General features: G+C 41.9%; 2 protein-coding genes across 8 annotated transcripts; one reads left to right on the forward strand and one right to left on the reverse strand.

Annotated features, from left to right (window-relative positions):
* Positions 1-428: 428 nt before the first annotated feature.
* Positions 429-2,398, forward strand: LOC135800129 (L-lactate dehydrogenase-like). The gene is made up of 6 exons (XM_065313269.1): positions 429-545; positions 604-1,176; positions 1,242-1,359; positions 1,419-1,766; positions 1,816-2,057; positions 2,119-2,398. Exons 2-6 carry the CDS (start codon positions 1,036-1,038, stop codon positions 2,281-2,283), a joined length of 1,014 nt encoding a protein of 337 aa, XP_065169341.1. The 5' UTR covers positions 429-545; positions 604-1,035; the 3' UTR covers positions 2,284-2,398.
* LOC135800092 (uncharacterized protein CG43867-like) lies at positions 2,294-16,637 on the reverse strand. Of its 7 annotated transcripts, none has more exons than XM_065313217.1 (12): positions 16,426-16,637; positions 14,279-14,487; positions 9,950-10,012; positions 6,970-7,776; positions 6,784-6,898; positions 6,480-6,647; positions 6,019-6,419; positions 5,581-5,961; positions 5,295-5,525; positions 4,193-4,571; positions 3,214-4,127; positions 2,294-3,150 (listed from the first exon to the last, which is right to left on the reverse strand). In XM_065313217.1, the coding sequence occupies exons 2-12, from the start codon at positions 14,345-14,347 to the stop codon at positions 2,704-2,706; spliced, it is 3,975 nt and encodes a 1,324-aa protein (XP_065169289.1). In that variant the 5' UTR covers positions 14,348-14,487; positions 16,426-16,637; the 3' UTR covers positions 2,294-2,703. The 7 variants fall into 7 exon arrangements, with proteins under 7 accessions (XP_065169289.1, XP_065169330.1, XP_065169305.1 ...); XM_065313258.1 differs by having other exon boundaries at positions 4,193-4,439; positions 5,325-5,525; positions 6,480-6,656; XM_065313233.1 differs by having other exon boundaries at positions 4,193-4,538; positions 5,325-5,525; positions 6,480-6,656.
* Positions 16,638-19,665: the final 3,028 nt, after the last annotated feature.

A 19,665-nucleotide genomic window follows, 5' to 3' on the forward strand; every position in this document is an offset into this window, starting at 1 on the left:
TCTTTTCGATTAAAAAAGCGGGTTAATGAAAATCGGCCATGTCTTTGCGATGGAATTTATCGTGAGTTAAAATATATGATCGATTTTATAACTCATACAATGTAAATCTACGCCGTATTTTATTGTCTGATTAAGTACTTTTACAGAAGCATATGTGAATTGATTACAAGCACTTGCAAGCTTCATTTTGATGTTTGTTTTATGACCTCTCATGTAATACCCGCGCGCACATAAAACAAATCGTACTTTCGGCTAAATTTAATCTTTCCAACAAAGAGAAATCCAAGAAATATATTATAACTCCGTGTTTGCAAATACTTTGTATTATCAAACACTTTATGAACAAAAAAAGATTGAATTAGTGCTGCGTATGCCTCCTACATTAGTTTATACTTTCTAACCGGTTGAAAAGTGCGCGGAAAGTAACCGCTCGACCAGACCACATCTTATTTTCACAATTTCCGAAAGGAAATCATTTGAAAACGCCGTCTTGCTGCTACTGAGCCGACCAATACCGAGTTTTGCGTTTGCGAGAAACTAAATGCGTATAAACTAGAAAATGAAAATCAAGGTCATGACTAATTACATTCCTTTATTTTGTAGATTTTAATATTAACCTATCGTCATCGAGACAGACGCTACAAAGACAAACAAAAACAACTACAATGCAATGAAAACATGACAGTGATCACGTCTCACTAGAGCCAGTAGCAGCAGACAGAAGTTTTATACGCACGTCCGCTTCGTTGGATATAAAAAATCTATTTATAGATTCAGTTTCAAGTTCTTCAAACAGATTTGTGCCTTCCAGTACATCACTACGTTTTATCATGAGCAAGTGAATTATCGCTTAACTGTGGAAACCGCTGATAACTCTTCAAATATTTATCTGTAAGGGCAATAACTGGGCGTGTTGTTTTTTTTTACATTTCAATCACGTCCACCAGACCGCATTCACTCTACTTTACTACTAGTTGGGTTCGAGTCTGAGTAAAGCATTGTTTGAATTTGTAAATTGAAGAAGTGAAAACCAAAATGAGTGACGAAGCTCCTCAATCAACGGTTCAGAAATTGTTGAAGGTAGTTGTCCCGCCGCCGGAAAGTGCCGGAAGTAAAATAACAATCGTAGGCGTTGGCCAAGTGGGAATGGCTTGTGCCTTCAGCATTTTAACACAGGTAAAACTTGTTGTAATCGAAAATACAGTTACTTCAAAAGAATGTGGACAAAATAAATCTTACAGAACGTCTCCAGTCATGTTTGTTTAATTGATTGTGTCGAAGATAAACTAAAAGGGGAAATGATGGACTTGCAACATGGTTCTGTTTTCATGAAGAACGCAAAAATTGAAGCTAGCACAGGTATTACTTCCTTTGTTAATTCTTTAAACCAAAGTTTAACTTTACATTAAATGTTTTAGATTATGCAATTAGTGCAGGTTCAAAAATATGCATAGTCACAGCTGGAGCTAGACAACGCGAAGGTGAATCACGTTTGGATCTTGTCCAGCGCAATACGGACATTATGAAATTCATAATCCCACAATTAGTTAAACATTCACCAGATACCATGTTGTTAATTGTTAGCAACCCCGTTGATATATTGACTTACGTGGCTTGGAAGCTCAGCGGATTACCCAAGAATCGCGTCTTTGGATCCGGGACCAATCTGGACTCTTCTCGATTTCGTTTCTTGATTTCCCAGAAGTTGGGCATAGCACCCAGCTGTGTTCATGGGTTTGTTATTGGAGAACATGGAGATTCAAGCGGTAATAATAATAATTTCATTAAATAATAAAGAAATATTTGTTTGTTTAGTTCCAGTATGGTCGGAAGTAAACGTAAGCGGAATTAGACTTTGTGAACTTAATCCGAACCTCGCCGGTTGTAGTGACCCTGAAAATTGGGCTAAAATACATCAAGATGTTGTTGAAAGCGCATATGAAGTGATAAAACTGAAAGGATATACTTCATGGGCAATCGGTTTGAGCGTCTCGAATATTTGCAACGCCATTTTTAGAAACACGCAGAGTATTAAAGTTGTATCCACTCATGTACAGGTAAATAAAGATTTTAAAGATGTTGTGGTACCGCTTCCATATAAAAATTAATGAATTCTAGGGAATTCATGGTGTTACCGAAGATGTATTTCTGTCCCTGCCGGCTGTCCTGGCTGGAAATGGTGTTAGTCAAGTGGTCCTTCAAGACTTGACCGATGTGGAGAAGGGTAAACTTAAAAAGTCCGCTGAATTAATACAAGAAGTTCAAAATGGTTTGCAATATTAATAAGATACCATTGTGAATAATTTATATATTTGTTACCTATTGATGAAACTATTTTTATCAATGATTAATACGTATTTAACCTACATTGGAAAATATACACATCATATCCTCGAAACTGAAAGATGTAAAAAATTGTTCTAGTACAAAAATTAATCTCTTGGTAACTGCCACGCACGCAAATTATGCAAAATACAGATAGACTAGTTTCACATACAAGTAAAAATTAGTTCCGTTTAAAAATATTGGCAATATTTGCATTCGAACGCTATGTACACTAATGAAACGAATCAAACGTAATGAGTGGCACATGAGAAACGATTTCAAGCGGCACGTATTAAAAAATAAATTAGCAAAAAATTAGTATTGTTGCAAGACTAGTGAGAAAAAAACATAGCCGCATTCTCATCATCACGGGCGTCATCATGCCAGGCCTGAATCGACGTGCGTGCGCCGCTTTGAATCGGTGCGCTGGACGCCGTGGTCAGGCGTGGACTTGAGAATGTCCGGCTGCTGATTTGTGATGGTGTTGTTAACCATCGACTGCGTGACGGAAACCATTGTACCGCGACTTAACGTGCCCAATAGCGGCGTACCAGGATTATTAATTAAGAGATTCATATAATCGGCGATTAGTAATGTTAACTCTAAGATTTTCGGTTTGCTTAGGGAAAAGATCAGTTTCTGAGAAGGTTGTTGATCGTTTTGAGTAACGACTAACATAAAGTCTTCCTGGCAGCCGCCGAAAGTGAGCACGTTAGTGTAGGCGTATCGGACGCGCTGTTGCATGTTCGCCAGCTCCAACACGGTTATTGCATCTTCGTTCACAGCTAACCATATCATTGGAGCATCTGGCTGTCGTAATTTTGCCTGTTCAACAAATGAACGCTGCAAATTATCTTGCGACAAATACAAAGTATCATAAGAAAATACCTGAAAGAGGGTTGCTCCAAAGTATGGCCATTTTCTAGTGCATGTGAGGTATATCCGCACGCAGTCTAATTGAGTTCGTCCCTTTAAACTCCTCCATTTGTCGAGTAGTTTGCCCTGGAGCTCGGTGAGGCCTTCTTGCGATAATTGATCGCGATAGCGATATGGATAAAACTTGTCGATTGCACTAAGCGTTTGATTCGAATGCGCCGTTAGAATGTTGTGAACATTATTTAAGGCATTTAAGGTATGTGATGTTTGTACAGTGTGATTTGGGCCGCTGGCGGCTTTGTGCGATGTGCTCTGCGTTCCCAACGTGGCGGTCGCGCTTTGTACGATCTTGGCGTTGAGCTGCGTTGCAGTGTTCTTGTGCGTATTGAGTGCGTTCAACGAACAATCACCCATGTCCAACTGGGCCATGAGCGAGGCCAACTCCAGCGCTAATTCGCGGCTGAGTGGGAACCTTCCAGCTACGATTTGCTTGTTTATTTGATAACATAATAAAAGTCGCTCTTTATCCGTCTCCAGTTTCGCGCTATTTTTCCACCACAGCCGATTCTTGTAAGTCAGTCGAATAACTCGGCTATTCTCAAATTTACCGAGTCCTTTCTCACGTAATGCGATTTCCCACTTCGAGATCAAATCGCATAATTTTGCGCTTGGATCCAACGTATGCTCCAGATCCTTCTCTATTGGATCGTCGCTGAATAACGCAAAACCATTCGTTACTCTACAGCCAATTTCGTGTGCAAAACTATCTTGAAACTCTTTGATGGTCGTTGAGCCATCGAAACTAGATATGTGATAGGTGCCATTGAGCAGGTGCACCGGCATAGAATGCGGCATGCTGTGATGTTGCGGATTCTTCAACAGTATGCTAAGAACCTCCATTCGTGATGGCTTCAGTTCGCGTCCACCTGTGCGCAAAATAAGCGACTATTAGTCAACCCGCCCGCGCTCTTAATTAACAAACTTAAATTACCCATTAATATGGTTCTCTCCAGGGCCCGCTCGCAATACGCGGCGTATTTGCCGCATTCGGTACGATTGTCGGCGTTGCGCTGCAGATGCAACTTGAGAAACCAAAGCAACCGCGACGATTTAGGCACGAACAAACTGACGGCCAGAGCCAGCAACTGCCAGCCCTGCAAGAGCGAAAAGCTCGGCGGGCCTTTGTGATCTTTGTGATGTGACTCCTTATGCTCCTTGTACTTCTCTTCCTGGACAGCCTGTATATTAGAGGATGCAATTTGTTGATCAGAGGTACTATTAATACTTGGAGTTGTCTCGCAAGTGAACAAACTCTGGGTAGCGCAAAGAAGCAGTTGCTGAAAAGAATTTTGGTGTTTCTTATTGATGTCCTGCACATACCCGTAATTATCAATTAATTAACTAGTAAAGATGATATATATTCAACAACCCCCCAATTGATGCGTGGTGGTGTGTACGAGTGTCGCTACGATGTAATGTGCAACGATTTACGCTTCGATAGTACAAAGAGAACGCAAACCGCATGAAGTATGTAAACAAATTGTATATAGTACAATGTTTGGGCATGATGCAACAGGATAGTTAGAGAGACAATCATAGCCGCATCTAAGTCTAAACACATTCATAAAGAAACCATCGCACGCCACCAAATGGAAGGCGCATTCGGAATCGCCGACGATAACAAATGCGTCTTACAATCGGCCTGTGCTAGAATGTATAATAATAATAATCATAAGAAAACACCAACATTCTTACCAAATACACATTGTTCATTGTTCTGAATTTCTATGAATGTTTTGCTCCATGCAACATAAATGACTGACTAGTAAAAGCATGTTTGTGAAACAAAATGAAAAACGATCAGTGCAGTAAATATGCGCGCAATTGCTTCTTAAAAACTAAACAGAATTTTCTATTTTCTTACAGTAACGCAACTAGATCTAAACTAAGTGTTATAACTAGTTGCGCTACTGGAGTGATAAACTAAAAAATGGCCCCTATTTCCACGTGAGATCGACAGGCACTAGTTTTTAGTTTGATGAAATGGGGAGATTTGTAAGATCATAAAAACTAAATAGAAAAAGCACACTTACACCTTTCTTAAGCAATTTTTGTGTAGATACCTGAACACCGAGTTTGGGTAGCGGCGCGCTCTTGCTCGTTTGTTTGACAAGCGCACATACGAGCTCGGCCTGCAGCTCAGGCATATCGAGGCATTGCTGAAGCGCGTTTTGCGCCAGCACCACGTGATAGTCGATGCCGGCTTGATCGACGGCCGCCGACATGAATAATTGCAAACACTTGAAGAGTTTTATTGCTTCGGTCTGCAAAGAGTACATTTATTAGAACGTAAAAGTACCCAAACGATGGTATACTCACTTGAAGGTTTTCGGACGTGAGCGTGGTTAATGGAAAGTACGAGGGAATAGCGCCGTCTTTAGTGCAAGGCACGTGTAATAGCACTGGATGTCGCCATAGGACGCAATTCGGATCGCCGTCGACATCCATCAGCTTGTGAATTAATTGCTCGTATTGTGTACCGGTGCTCGGTCCGCCGCCGCTCGCTACCGTTAAATGATACAGCCAGGAATCTTTCTCTTGTTTACCAGGACAAAGGATATATGTAGGACCTTGATTCGTTGGAACGATCCCAATCGTAAAATCAGGCAGTTCGCCGTCTTTTTCCTCCGAATCCGAATCGGACAAATGCTCAACTTCCTCTACTCTTGCGTCACGCATGTTTATCTGCCCGGCTGGAGTCTGTCGAATGCAATAAACATGAGTAAATTAATATTGATGCGAATCGATTCAACTTACCGCATCCGTAGCAGTCTTAAAGTATAAAAACATTTTGCCGATCAAGACACACCAGCATTTCTTAGGATGGCCGTTCTTGACCTTCGTGAGCCAGCCTTGGACAGATGGCTTGTTTTCTTCACGGCTTAATAGTAACTTGGTTGCGTTTCTTCGTTGTACGTTTTGTAAGGTGCGCACCCAGTCCTCGACAGCAGTAATTGAATCAGCAGTCAAGTAATATGTCTTTTTACCAGTGTCAATCTCAAATGTGTTGGAACCTTCTGCTCGGGTGATCTTGCAGATATCGTCGAGGAGTATTTGCCCTTGCGGTTTTCGGCTGGTATCATTCTGGCTTTTGTAATATGTGAGCACGCCATGTTTTAAAACAAACCAGCGCTTTCGCCAAGTCTTCAGTTTACCACCTAGAAAAGCCGCCATTTGCATTTGAATCAAAGCGCAAAGGAGTTTTATATAATACCCACCTAATTTAGCTAATGAACCACTCTTTTCCAAGTTCTCCGTGCGCTTTGGACTATCTAGATAGGAGGAAGCTCTTAAAATGAGCGACGATTCCAAACTGGTCGTATCGCAGCTAAGGGCATCCGGTGGTACGGCGTAGTCATCGGACATGCCCGATTCAAACGAGGTATCTGAAACGCCTGTTTGTTAAACACAAACAGAACCGGGTGATCCGGGAACGTGATTAATGAAAGTGCAAAATAAAAAACAAACAAAACCACCAGGTTGGAATGATGATGATGTATATGAAAGGGGGAGTGCATTTACCTCTAGTTTTGCTTTTACTTGGCGAACCACTGCTGCTGGACGCGGTGCGTTTACCGGGACTTGAGCCAGAAGTTTCACCCGAACTTCTACTATGCGTGTGTGTCCCATCCACCGCCTGCAACGCATAAATCAGTTTCCACAATTAGCCCGGATGAAAATACATGCGAGCCACTAGACAAAACTCACCGTCGTGTTATTGCCTTCGCCATCGCTGGAATCGTCACTGGAATCACCCGTGAACGGCATCGACCGAATCTGACTCGCCCGCCCCTTAACCGTTGCGTATACCGGCACCGGAATATCCTGATACCCGGCTTGTTCAGGACCAACATCACTCGGTGTTGTTCCAGTTAATGTCAGTCCATCAGCAGCAACTTGATAGATACGATCCTCCCAGCTGGGGAATCTATGCAGAGGAGGCGTGGGTGCACGTGGCCACGGTGCTTTCTCCCGACTAGGCGTGTAAATCTCAGCGTAATCATGTGCAAGATCCGAATCGGATGCACTACTCGGCACGCGACCACCCAAGCTGAGATTATCAACCGCCGCACGTAGGTCCTCAGCGAGTGGGTCCATGGCGGATGGTATATACGAATTGATTAAATTGCTGGGAATCGCCGGCTCGAAGGTGGACACGGATTGATGCCGACGATGTCTGGACGAGTGCGGTGAGGATGTGTGCGAGAGCGTCTTCGGCTCGGGCGAACAGCTCTCCGATCTACGCCGGTCGGCGAGCGCGAGATGATTGCGTAGCAACTCTAGCTGCTGATTGCATTTAATGTTCTGCTCGCGCAGCGTCTGATTCTGCTGCTCCAACTCTTTGAGCTTATTGGTGACCCATTCCTTGATTCGCGCAGTCTTTGCTTCCACCTGCCGCGCGTCTTGCAGGCGCAACTGCTTCTGTTCTTCCACTTCGGTCTCCAAGCGAACAAGTTGCGTTGTATTGCCGTCACTCTGCTGCGACCACGCTAACTTCTGTTCCATTATTCGAACCTATGAATACAAACAAACAAACCAAGCGATAAATATATTTCCAAGCACAAAAGACCTATTAATATAGATAGGTACCCATTTTGGAGATTAAAAACGCGAGAACAAAGCACAATGAAACAAGATGAGTTGCAATGCGGCACACTGGCGTATTACGACTGCACGCGGATATTCTATAAACGGCGCCGGAGCGTCGCGACGCTGTCACTAAACTTCCCCAACGAGGGTGCTTGCCCCCTTCTGCATACTGGCACTTGGCCAGACGAAGCAAACAGCAATAACACAGAAAACTTTAAGTGACACACACGCAATCAAGAACCAACAGCAAGAGTCAACACACGGGACGCGTTGTACTAAAAATACAAACGAACGGGGTGCGCGCAACTATACTTCAACTACACCGACCGCTGCACACATTGCACAGCTGTTCTTTAATGAATATCATTAACACATTCCACAAAAAGAATAAAATTGTTCACGTTCTTGAAAACGCAGTGACGTCGATGAAAGCTCAAACCGAAATGCGTAATTCTATTTGTCCGGAATGCGTCGCGATAAGGGAGCGTTTACCACGGCGGTGATGACTCATTTAATTTTAACTCGTATAGGGGGATCGAACCCTATTTGCGAACTACTGTATACAACATGAGAAGAAGCGGGGACGCATCATCTCTTGCGTATTATGTTACATGTGCTTTTTTAAATCCCCTACCCAACTGTTTAAAAATCGTAAAGATGTGTGTTAGCGAATTTTCGGAATCAAAACCAACGAAATCATTAATATTAAATCCTATTACCACCCATTGTTGTAGTTCAGTATGTAATAAATTTAAGTTAAAAAGTTGTGCACTATCTTGATCGGAATTTAAAATGAGCCGCCTCCACCGCTACCGCAATCTCAAGTTAAGGATTATTTACAATCCGGCAGGTAGCACGCTAATTGACCATATTACGTGCCAAGAATAACGGAATAAAGCTTGCGTTGCCAACAAATAAAATATTTCTTAAAAATATAACGCGCGGAAATCCGGTTCTGATGATGGGAACCAAACTTATTAATTTTTTATTATTTTCACATCACATAGCGCAAGGGAAATGCGATATCCGGTCCAATAAGATGTCTTGAATAAATGATAACGCAATATGTACTTGGAAATCATCAATACGCGGTTTACGATGACGGATCAGTCAAGGTACATGAACCTTAGCTCCCCACACACTGTTAAACAAGTACACGCCGGCTGAAAATACCACAAACATAAATCATGAAACCATCATGATGCAATAAGCCGGCGTGCACAGACTTCTGATCAGCGAACATGCACGGGAGTGAATCAAAATGCATTGGAAATGTCGCAAATTCGTTAAGATCTAAGATGGACGCAATTGGATTTCATGCCACACATTTCCCAACCTCAATATACATTTCAAGCACATGATATAAATAAAACTTCGGGAAATCATAGTAAAAAAGCACATGTCTATCCTACAAGTCTATGAGGATGATAGGGGTTACTTACGACAACAAGATAACATGTCCGACACTTAAAATCGGTACGTAATTAACGTAGAATCAGCTAGTTAAAGCGATAGAGAAGACACAGAAACACACACAGCGAAAGATAAGGAATCACAGAATCGAGAAAGAATATTTGCCGAAGGAGTTACTCGTCCTCTGTGGTCCGTACGTGCACGACCCTTTGTAATTGCAATGCACACTTACATTTTATCACTTATCCGATAGAAATATCTTGGTTACGCGAGCGCGTTTGCGAACAAATGAAGCGCGACGAAAAAACTAATCGAGCAGACGAACCGAATGGCAACTTAGGAACAATCTCGCGGCCGCGAAAATATTTGCTATGGTTGATTATTTTTTTGCGTACACTCTGTCAGCTGCCAGACGCCATGGCCACCACACGAAACGCACGCACGAGCGCCAGCGTCGCGACGCTGAAATAATCAATAGGGGTACGGCGATAGCGAAAGTGAGACGCGTCGCCTAGCAACGCGATACGTCCACTCCAGACAACACAAGGGCAGGATAAAAGCAACATATCCAGCTTCCCCATTGCAAAACATTAAAAAAAAGCAAAAACCAGATAAAATTAAAAATACGCAATTAAAAGATATTTTCTAAAGTTTAAGAGAAAAGTTTGGTCATTGCATTATTTACCTTATCCTCCGCTTCCTCGGCTCGTCCTTCCGCCTCCAGGACCCGTTGCTCGAGCTCGGAGAGCTGAAAAACAAAACAAAAACAAATTAGCACTTCCGGTTTCATTATTTCAGCCGATTCAGAACATGCTGCGCCATCTGTTGCACGCCACTGTCAACCAGGCACACTCCGAATATAACCACTAGAGGGCGCAAGCATGTACTATCCGAATATTTTCCCCCTATTCCACAACCCTTCGCGCCTAAGGGCGAAAACAAGCAGAACATTGCTGGTATATGCCAGCAGCACAACTGTAACAACATCACATCAGCATTCGTGACAACATTGCGATCTGCCTGTTCGTTTTCATACCCATAATTTAATATTTATCCACATCCAGATCCACCCTCGGGGCTGTTTGACTTGAATAAATACATAAAGTATTTATATTCCAAAAATACAACAACAGACCCAATTCATTTTGGAGAGGATGTGAAAACAATGTAAAATGTACCGGGACAAAGGACGCGGCTCAAAATAAACAATATTTTAATTTAGTTCTGTTTGTTTGATGGAAAACATTTCGGCGGATCAACAAAATGGAAAAAATCCATTATAACATGAAAAATGAATATACAAATTGTGGTATCATTTATTTAAGTAAATACCCCTGTCGTCTGCCTTGCATAAACATTCATTTTTTTCAGAATGTTCATAGCAAAGCATAACTTTCGTCACGGTGTGGCCAAGGGAGGTGGCGGCAGAGTAACGAGTAACTTTTTGGCATTTGAATTTGGTGTATGTGAATATCTAGCCAAACAGTTTGCTCGCGGCAATTTATTATCCCCTGTTTAACCCACATCTTCGCCTTGCATAATTCATGCCTGCTCAGATCAAGATTTTGGCTGTTTGGTTTTCGACGTGGCGGCGCGCGCTTCGCCCCGCAGTTGAAAATTAAAATAGAAATGTTTTGGTCGGCGCGCCAACCCGCCTGGCGCCCGAAGAGTTATTACTCCAGTAAACAAGTGACTCGAGAAAAGCCGATAGGATTGCAGCCAAAAAGGACGCCGCCGCCCCCGTCAGAAAACAGCGAAGGCAGCGAGAATGCAACTTTAACTGCACGAACGTAAATAACAAGGCGATTCTTGTGGGATTTCCGTTTCTGATGTGGAATGTCAATTGCACCCAGCGCATATATGGTATTCATCGCTTGTTGTGTATTGCAATCTTCGCCAGGGCGAGATTCGACAGGGGGAAGGAAAGTGTTGTCAACTAGTAACCACGTAACGTGCGCGCGCGCCTCGCGCCAGACACGCACAACCTGGATGAAGAATCAAGTGATTTATGTTCTCTCCGGTGCGCGCCGCCTCGCAGCATGTGTGTCGGGCCGAGTTTTCCACATGTATCGATCCCCCCAGGAGTTCCTTACCCCGGCCGCGCGCGCCAAGCAAACCGCACGCTTTTGTTATCACTTCGGATGAAGATGGTTATGACCGTTGCATGCCAGTGAAAATGTTTAACTCTAGAATACTCACGAGCAAATAAATACGTTGTAATAATGAAAAGTTTAGTATTCCAGGGTTATAATGCAAAGTCTCGACCGCTGCAACCGCAGACAACGCGGATCGTGAAGGAAAACACAGCTACGGTTGGTCTCTCCGTGGAGAGAGATATAATCGATCAATATTAAAGGAACGGGCGTCCTTTATGAGAGCCACCTACTAAACACAAAACGTTCCGCTAAGCTCTCCGCTCGCCGCCGCCTCCACTGCTCAATCCGAGAGCAATGTGCCCCGTTCGACACCAACAGCACCCCGACGAAACGGTTTACGAACAGTCGACACATGTTCAGTGAATATTTGATTAATTATGCACCACTACTATTAGGGCAGTGTTCTATTTTACAAATTGGTCTAGGAAACAGGTGTTGCGAATATACAAACGAGCGTGGGCAGCGTGGGCGCGCGCACATCTAACATAATAGATAGCGTTTCGGGGTTGCCGCCACCGGCTGTAAACCGGCTCCGCAAACAGGTGCGCGCTATTTCGGATTAATTACCGAAAAGTTTTATAATCAACTTTTTTTTGTGTGTTTTGGGAAATTAATTGGAAAGTCGAGAATTTATCGGCGGAAATTAATCAGGCCAGCGTAGAAGTAGCGGCGCAGAAGACGCGAAAGTAGGTTTATTAAAAAAGTTTTGCAAATTACCGAAAACGTTCAATTAAGTTATGAACAAAGCGGGCGCGCGTAGTTCTGGCGCCCCGGCGGCGCAATTTGCAATCGCTCATATACATACAAATGCTAAATGAGATCGTAAAACAAAGAAAGATCCACGACCGCCGTCGTATCAGTCAACCGCCCCCCAAACATCGCACGCCCAGTGAGTTAGAGTTATACGGCGAGTAGTAACTGTAATAATAAAGTGGCGCTTCTTTTTTTTTCGCGGTGAGCAAGCGCCAAGTTATTGTAAAAAGGAAATAAAAAATATAATTCGCCGTCTGTGGAACTCGGAATAACATCCGGGGGGCAGCCGCCCCGCTTGCGCGAAATTATTCATTCTTTTAAATTAAAGAAAAACTTTCGGGTCAAAAGAAAAACGCTGAATATTTTTTACGCGCGCGAGATGGGAATCCCCAATCATATTAGAGTGGGAATATTTTTCATTAATTCCTCTCGCCGCGCCCCGCAGCGCTAAATAACAGCAAACCCACCACACACACACACAATGAAAGCGAAAAACGCGACGTCATGAAAGGCGCGCGGCGGAAATTGAAGAAAAACTAGAGATCTCTCGTGCGAAACGAACACGTCATATGCAGTTTTACGGATGTAGCTTTTCATCATCGTGTATATTACGCGGATGAATTCTTGGTTAAATTGAATTCGCTGAAGGAAAATTTATTTATGTAGTTTGAGTTTGCTTTGCACAACACGAAACAGCCCGAACACAAACACATGTGGCATGTTGGAGTATACAAGTTGCAATCCGCTTCGTGATGATGCAAGGCCGGAAAGAAAAAGTGCTTAAACTTGGATGTGGTTTTAGTTTTATGGATGTGGCGAAAGGCCTCTTCGGGTGCGCGAGCTTTTCCCACCATGATTGCAACTGAATGGGAATACAGTCTGAGTGATGTTTAGCACAGGCCCGTATTAAACAAAATTTAAAACAAAGATTTTACCCTCAATAATCTCAAATAAAACATCTAATTCTATAAAAATAAATAAATATAAAATTTGTATGAGAAATAATTTTTGATTAAAATCAAAGTTTTCAATACGTTTCTTTAATTTTAAGACGACGGTGAAAGGCGCAGGTATTGAATGTGATAGTATTCGAAGGGTAGCTTTTTCGCACGTGCCTCGAAATTTAAAAGCACCAATATACTCAAGTGCAACACGTGGTTTATATTTTCAACATACAATATACGTACATACACACACCATCACCAAACAAATAAACACACGAACGTAAACAAGTTGATGCAGGAGCGACGTTTTTAAGATTTTATCCGGGAGAAAAAGATTTCAAAGCTTCGTAAGTAGCTCGAGTTTATTAAATTTCTCCTCATCTGTGCCTGACGTATTATTAAATGGCAAGCGACCAAAGGGAACCAAAGAGAAAATCCGAAGGGTAACAACAACAACCGCACCACGACGACGAAAATATAAAAAAAAGGGACGCTGTGCGTATTTATAGATATTTTTTATCTGTAAATAAGGACGCACATACGCGTGAACAGAGTGCCGGAATATAAGTAAGCAGTGAATTTCTGCTAAAAAGGGATTAGAGCCCCACACAGAAAAAAAGATGCCGGCCCGACTGTGGATTCTACATCAAATGCTTTTCCTTCCACAGCCGGCTTTTTCCGCTTTTCCGGCCCACCCTCTCTCGATTTGTGTATATTCGTATTTTATTTGGCATGTTGTGCGTGTGTTGTGTGCACGCTGGGCATAATAAGATCGATAACAAGAGTAACAACTTTAATAAATAAAAGCAGCGAGGGAGGATGCGACGAAAAGCTGATTACAAGTCGGAATAAATAGCCGGATTTGAAGTCCCCCGGAAAAAAAAGCGCCGGCTAAAATGTGGCAATTGGAGAAATTCAAAAAACCTTATGCTAATTCCAACGCACCGCTTTTTAAACTCCGAAACGAGCAATTTATTTTCAAATTAAATGAAACGCAAATTTAAAAGTTGGCGACTTTTTTCCCTGAAATGCGATTTGGCTGAAACTCGCGTTAAACTCGTCGAAACTTTTAAATACTTTCTACGCGACAATGATTCGAATGATGAGAGTTGAATCAATATCGCCAACTTATAATAAAAATACGTAAATGCAATTTGTTACCTTCCGCAACATGTCCTCCAACGAGTCCATGTCGGAGCCTCCGTTATTGTTGTTGCTAGGCTGCACCATCGATTTTAAAATGCACCCAAATTAAACACAATCAAATTTGCTCCCTTGGAGCAAAACCAACTTATTAAATAACAAGCAGTGGTCAACGTAGCACAAATTTTTCAAACGTTCATCTTCCCATCGTTGTTTCAACACGTTTCCTGAACATCACACCACATTACATAATAAGAAGTGATGAAAAAATATTAATTATTAATTAAATTGTCAAGATGCTAATTAATCATCGTCAAAATTTGAGTGTAGCGAAATCCGTAGAAGCAAAAGTGCGTGTCTATTTTTGTTCGTCTTCACGCCGCTAGCGCGATGCTTTTGTATCGTTGTGCGCGAAGAAAGAACTTGAAAGTTGTATAATTCGCGGCGTGTGCTTAAGATTGGCGACGATGAAAACTTTGCCGCCTTCGCCATAATAAACTTAAGTAAACATCATTAATAAAAGCAATTTGAGCGGGTGTCGGATTCCCCTTTAGGCGGAGCGCAGTCGCATGGATTTTTCCTCATCGCATTCGTGGCACGCAGTCGGACACTTTTCCAACTGTTTCGCCGCCACCGTCGTCGCCACAGCAGTTCGCGGTGCACTTTTAAAGTGAAAAAAGAAATGAAAGAAACACACAGAAAAACGCCCAAATTTATATTTCCGCGCGCCGCATGCTGACGCTCTCACAGCGCGGCGCTATGAATTCGATATTCATTAAACGTCTCCTCGCACCCTTTACATCATGCACACGTTTTGAGCATTGAATAAAATCGCCGAAACTGTGGCGGAAATAAATTAACAATTGTGGGTGCATGCTGCTGTGCTGATGCTTAAGCCCGCCGCGTGAGAATTTTTATGATGCCAAAACGCATTTCATATAGATTTTTATGAGCAGGTAATAAAATGAATAAGAAAATAGCCGGTTATTGTTGCTGCTTATGCGGCAGCGTGTCGAGGCGCATAATAAAGCGGGGCACGCACACCAAGCCACTCCGGGCCAAACAACAATAAGAGGGCTAGTAGTCGGAAAATTTAAAACCCCTTCCATGGAAAAGAAGGGCGAAGCGTATCGTAGTCGTTCGGTACTCATGATATTCAAGCGACTGCACGCCGGCGGCGGCGGTGGAAAAAGAGAAAAAGGCCAACGGGGCATTGTAAATAAATAATTCAGGAGCGCATAAATAGGCGGCGGCGGCATCGGGGGCATGCAGCAAAACGATTAAATAATAAATTCGACTTGCTCCCTGGGCATGCGTTTTTCTCGGGCTTGCGAAATCAAAAATCTCCGCTTGATGTTGTTGCTAAATGCCACTTCGGTCGAGTTATTTCAAAAAGGCCCCGAAGGTATCAAAATTTATTACGCATTTCGAAAATTTTATTCCTGGATACAATTTAATTATGAAAACTTAACATAAGTGACAATACAAAATATACGCGTTAAAGGAAGAGAATTGAAGCACGCCGCCGTCGACCTAAATAACACGCTGTCATCGCCCCCCTTCGACGACACCGAGAAAATATAAACACGTATCGTGCGTCGGCTCGTTCCCCTCATTTTCTAACAATTTTCAAACCCTTTTTCCACCCGATAACATAATCAGGTGACACGCGCGGTTAAATTGCGCCCCCTATGCTTTATGCACTCTTGATTATTATTTATTCTCGCAACGTTGTTTTGAAATTGAAAACGTGTGTTACAACGCAATTAATAGGCAAAAGCCAGCATTTCGTTCGTAATTACGCCCAAGTTAATAGTTTACTCCGTAACCTCAAACACGCATAAATTCCAAATCGACATCTACACTGTTATTAAGTGCAACAGTGAAATAATTTGCCATAGACGAACCGAAAACGGTTTTAGCGTGAAAAATTGCTCAGTCGCGGTATAAAAAGTGTTTTATTGAGATTTTCTTTTTAGCACTTTTTCTGGGTTAACTGTCCCCGCGCCAACTTCTTGAGTTAAACTTTTTTCCTTCGCACGGCAATTTGTCAAGATCAAGTTCGCCGTTAAGTTGTTGCTATTACTTTATTTATGTGCGCGCGTATCGAAAAACATAAATCGCCGCGTCATCAATTAGCACCTTGACGTTTTAATATCACACACCAAATTAATTAAATCCAGCACTCCACACAAAACACACAAAAATTAAGTTTCTAAAGTAAACAATAAACGAAACAGTTTGGTTGATTGAGTCATCGTGATTTGTTTCGAGTGGAATTACTCCAGCACTCAACTCACTCGCGCGATATATTCAAATTTGTAAACGGCTAGAGAAGCCGCCGCCAGGATATCGCATGTGCGAACGCGACGAGCGTCGAAGCTTTACTAGAGAGTCTCGCGCGCGCACGGCGCCCCCGACTTGGTTAGCAACGTTTCGGTGATAGCGCGCGTTGCGATGTGTCCGCCTCCGCCGCCTCCACACAGTCTCCCTCTCACTCAGCGCTGGAAAATGACATGCGCGACGCTCGGGAAAATCTAATCTATAACATCATATGCACATCACATCACACATTCCTTTCGAACGCATGTTGAAATATTATTTACTCAAAACGGACCTTTCAACACACAAACGAAAGCGCTGAGAAGAAAATATAAGAAAAAAGACGGAAAGGTGAAGCACGTAGCTGACTGTAAACAGACAAGTGCTGAATACACTCCACACTCGGGGAGATCCACGATCCACTTGTCCAATTGAAGGAATCGCGCTCAGAAATTGTTATTTTTTCCGCTCGACAAATATTTATATTATTTATCATGTTTGCCAGGCAGTACATACATGTACGTACACTTCAATTGAATACAATTCACAATTCAGGTGTATCCATCGCGCGCAATGATGAAAATTGATGTTTGCTTATGAAACAACAAATCAAATACATGAGTGGAAAATTGAAATTTCATTTACTAACTAAATATTTTCATTTAGTTGTAATTCATTCCATAGGTTATTAAAATTACAAATTGATAGTTCATATTTCACAACAATATTAATTTAACTGCCCAAAAATACGAACAATATTTTTTAAATTTAAATTGTTAATAACTTTTCATACAAAACTCCAACCAACAAAATTATTTCACATATAAATGTGGAATGTATTTAGGAACATATTTATGAACGAATTATTTATGTACTACAAATATCTTTAGAGGAGTAATTAATTAAAAACCACAAAATTTCAAATAATTTCTACAATTTTTTTCATTACTAAAATTAAATTTTTATTATATTAATAATAAATTATGAATAAAACAAATATTTTGTTAATTTCTTTAATAAATTACCCATGTTTTTCAAATTATAAACAAATTGATTTCCGTAAACTATGTAAATTATTCGAACATAACAATCACATCGGCGGTTGGTGGTAACTACCATGTTCCTGTCACTGCAAGGTAACCCGGAAATACTTGTCCACAACTTGCAACATTCTCTGTCATGCCAAGCACAAAACACAAGTGACACAATAATTACACCCCATTGTGCCAATACTCTCGACGGCAGCCGAACAACACGTCTTAATTTCAGCGCGCAGCAATAAAAAGGCGTTTATAAACTATTCCCCGTTGGTTATTCAACATAATTGCAGGCAGCTACCCACCTGCCTTGTGCAGCTAAGAAGAAAATTAAGGCTCTAATAATCGACGATTACATTCCGCCCTCCATTTCACTCACAATGCAACAATTACGATAAGCACGCGAGTTTACTTTATTAAGTCGCGTATTTAATAAGCGCCAGGCAATTAAGACACATTTAAAAGGTATTTAGCGTTTCACCCTGCTACACACAACACAACACAATATCGTATTAGTGTTGGTGGCGGTGGTGGCATGCTAAACGGAGCTTGGAAAAAAAAGCGCGTGCCGGAAAAGCGTCATAAAAACGAGCGAGAACGCAAGCAGCGAATTCGTTACGCGTTCGAACAAATAACAAATTTAGCGCATTCGTGTTGATAAATAGTAAGATTTTTCCTTTAATTAAATGAAACGAATGGCAAGTCCTTGTAGCGGTATTAAAACGGCTCATGCTGCCCCCACATCATGACATTATTCATAAAATTTGAAGTATTTTTTTTTGTTTTAACCTGAACATAAATAAAATAAGCGCAATAAAACGCAAAACGCACAAAGAACGATCAGATGAATGGAGGTAATAAATCCGTTGATTAATAAAGCGAAAATTGATAAACAATGATTTAATGACGAACACTTTTAAATTACGCCGATAACGTCTGACTGCTGGTAATTTATTATATCCACAGGTATTTCTATTGTGTGAGTAATGCGTTCTCGATTCGGATTGATTAGCATTAGCTGGCGAACGAAATGATAGTAATTGATAATAATCGAAGTTACGCTATTAATTAGACGCGTTTGTTTTCCGCACGTCGGCGCGTATATTGATTAATTCGATGTGGCACGGCGCCGCCCCCAGCGCGCGCTGCCGTTTTGCCTGCTTGTGTCGACAACCTTCGAAAACGATGCGATGCTTACATATTACTTATTGACGGCGGCATGTTTTCGGCGCACTCAACGCCGCCGTTGGGAATGTATGCGCGCCCGTAACGAAATTGACGTACTATTTGTGTTTAATCTTGTTAAGTGGATGAAGCGTCTATCATTCAATCAATCAATCCATATCGGGCGCAGCGGCGGTGTTGGGTCTGTGAGTCGCTAAGTCAACAACACCCCGGCAAACTCAGCAAGTCCTTTAAGGAAGTTTTTGTCGATGCAGCATCAAAGTGTTTGATTTGGAATTTTCGCTTTATACTTTATCTTTTATTTACAAAATGAACAAATTCGCAGAAATACTATTTTACTGCATAAAAATATGAATTAAAATTTATAATAAAAAAGTTTTCTGCATGTCCTAGAATTGACTGGAATGGCGCAGCGCTTTTCGCATTCCGTCGAGCTTCGTCCTGCATTTGATGTTTGTTTCTACCCCCGCCCACACGCCAACAACTGAAGCAATAAACAAAGAAAGCGCTTCTGCGGTGCGCGCTCGTGCAGACGGCGTATACCTGTTGTTATATGCTAATCTGCTTTATTGTAACGGACGCAAACTTTTAAGCGTTCGCTGTTTTCTTTTAAGACCCCTGCATGCCCGTGGTTTTTCGCCAATTGTTTTCTGCAAAGTCTGTGGAATCTGAGGGATTTCGTGCGTCAGCGAGAATAAAACTTCGCAGCGACTAGACTAGACGTCCCAACGATCTCGTGGTGGTCGAGCAGAAGCGTAAGACGAGGAATGCAAAGGAGCATACGTAATTAATAGCCAGTGACTGAAGGCTATGAATTCTCCAAAGCTGCCGAACACAAAGCGAGGACAAAGGATGTTTTCT

This window comes from Atheta coriaria, unplaced genomic scaffold (assembly GCF_025399875.1).
Source record: "Atheta coriaria isolate IRGN ID8LTWV9N9 unplaced genomic scaffold, Caltech_Dcor_3.1 hic_scaffold_2_pilon, whole genome shotgun sequence".
NCBI lineage: Eukaryota > Metazoa > Arthropoda > Insecta > Coleoptera > Staphylinidae > Dalotia > Dalotia coriaria.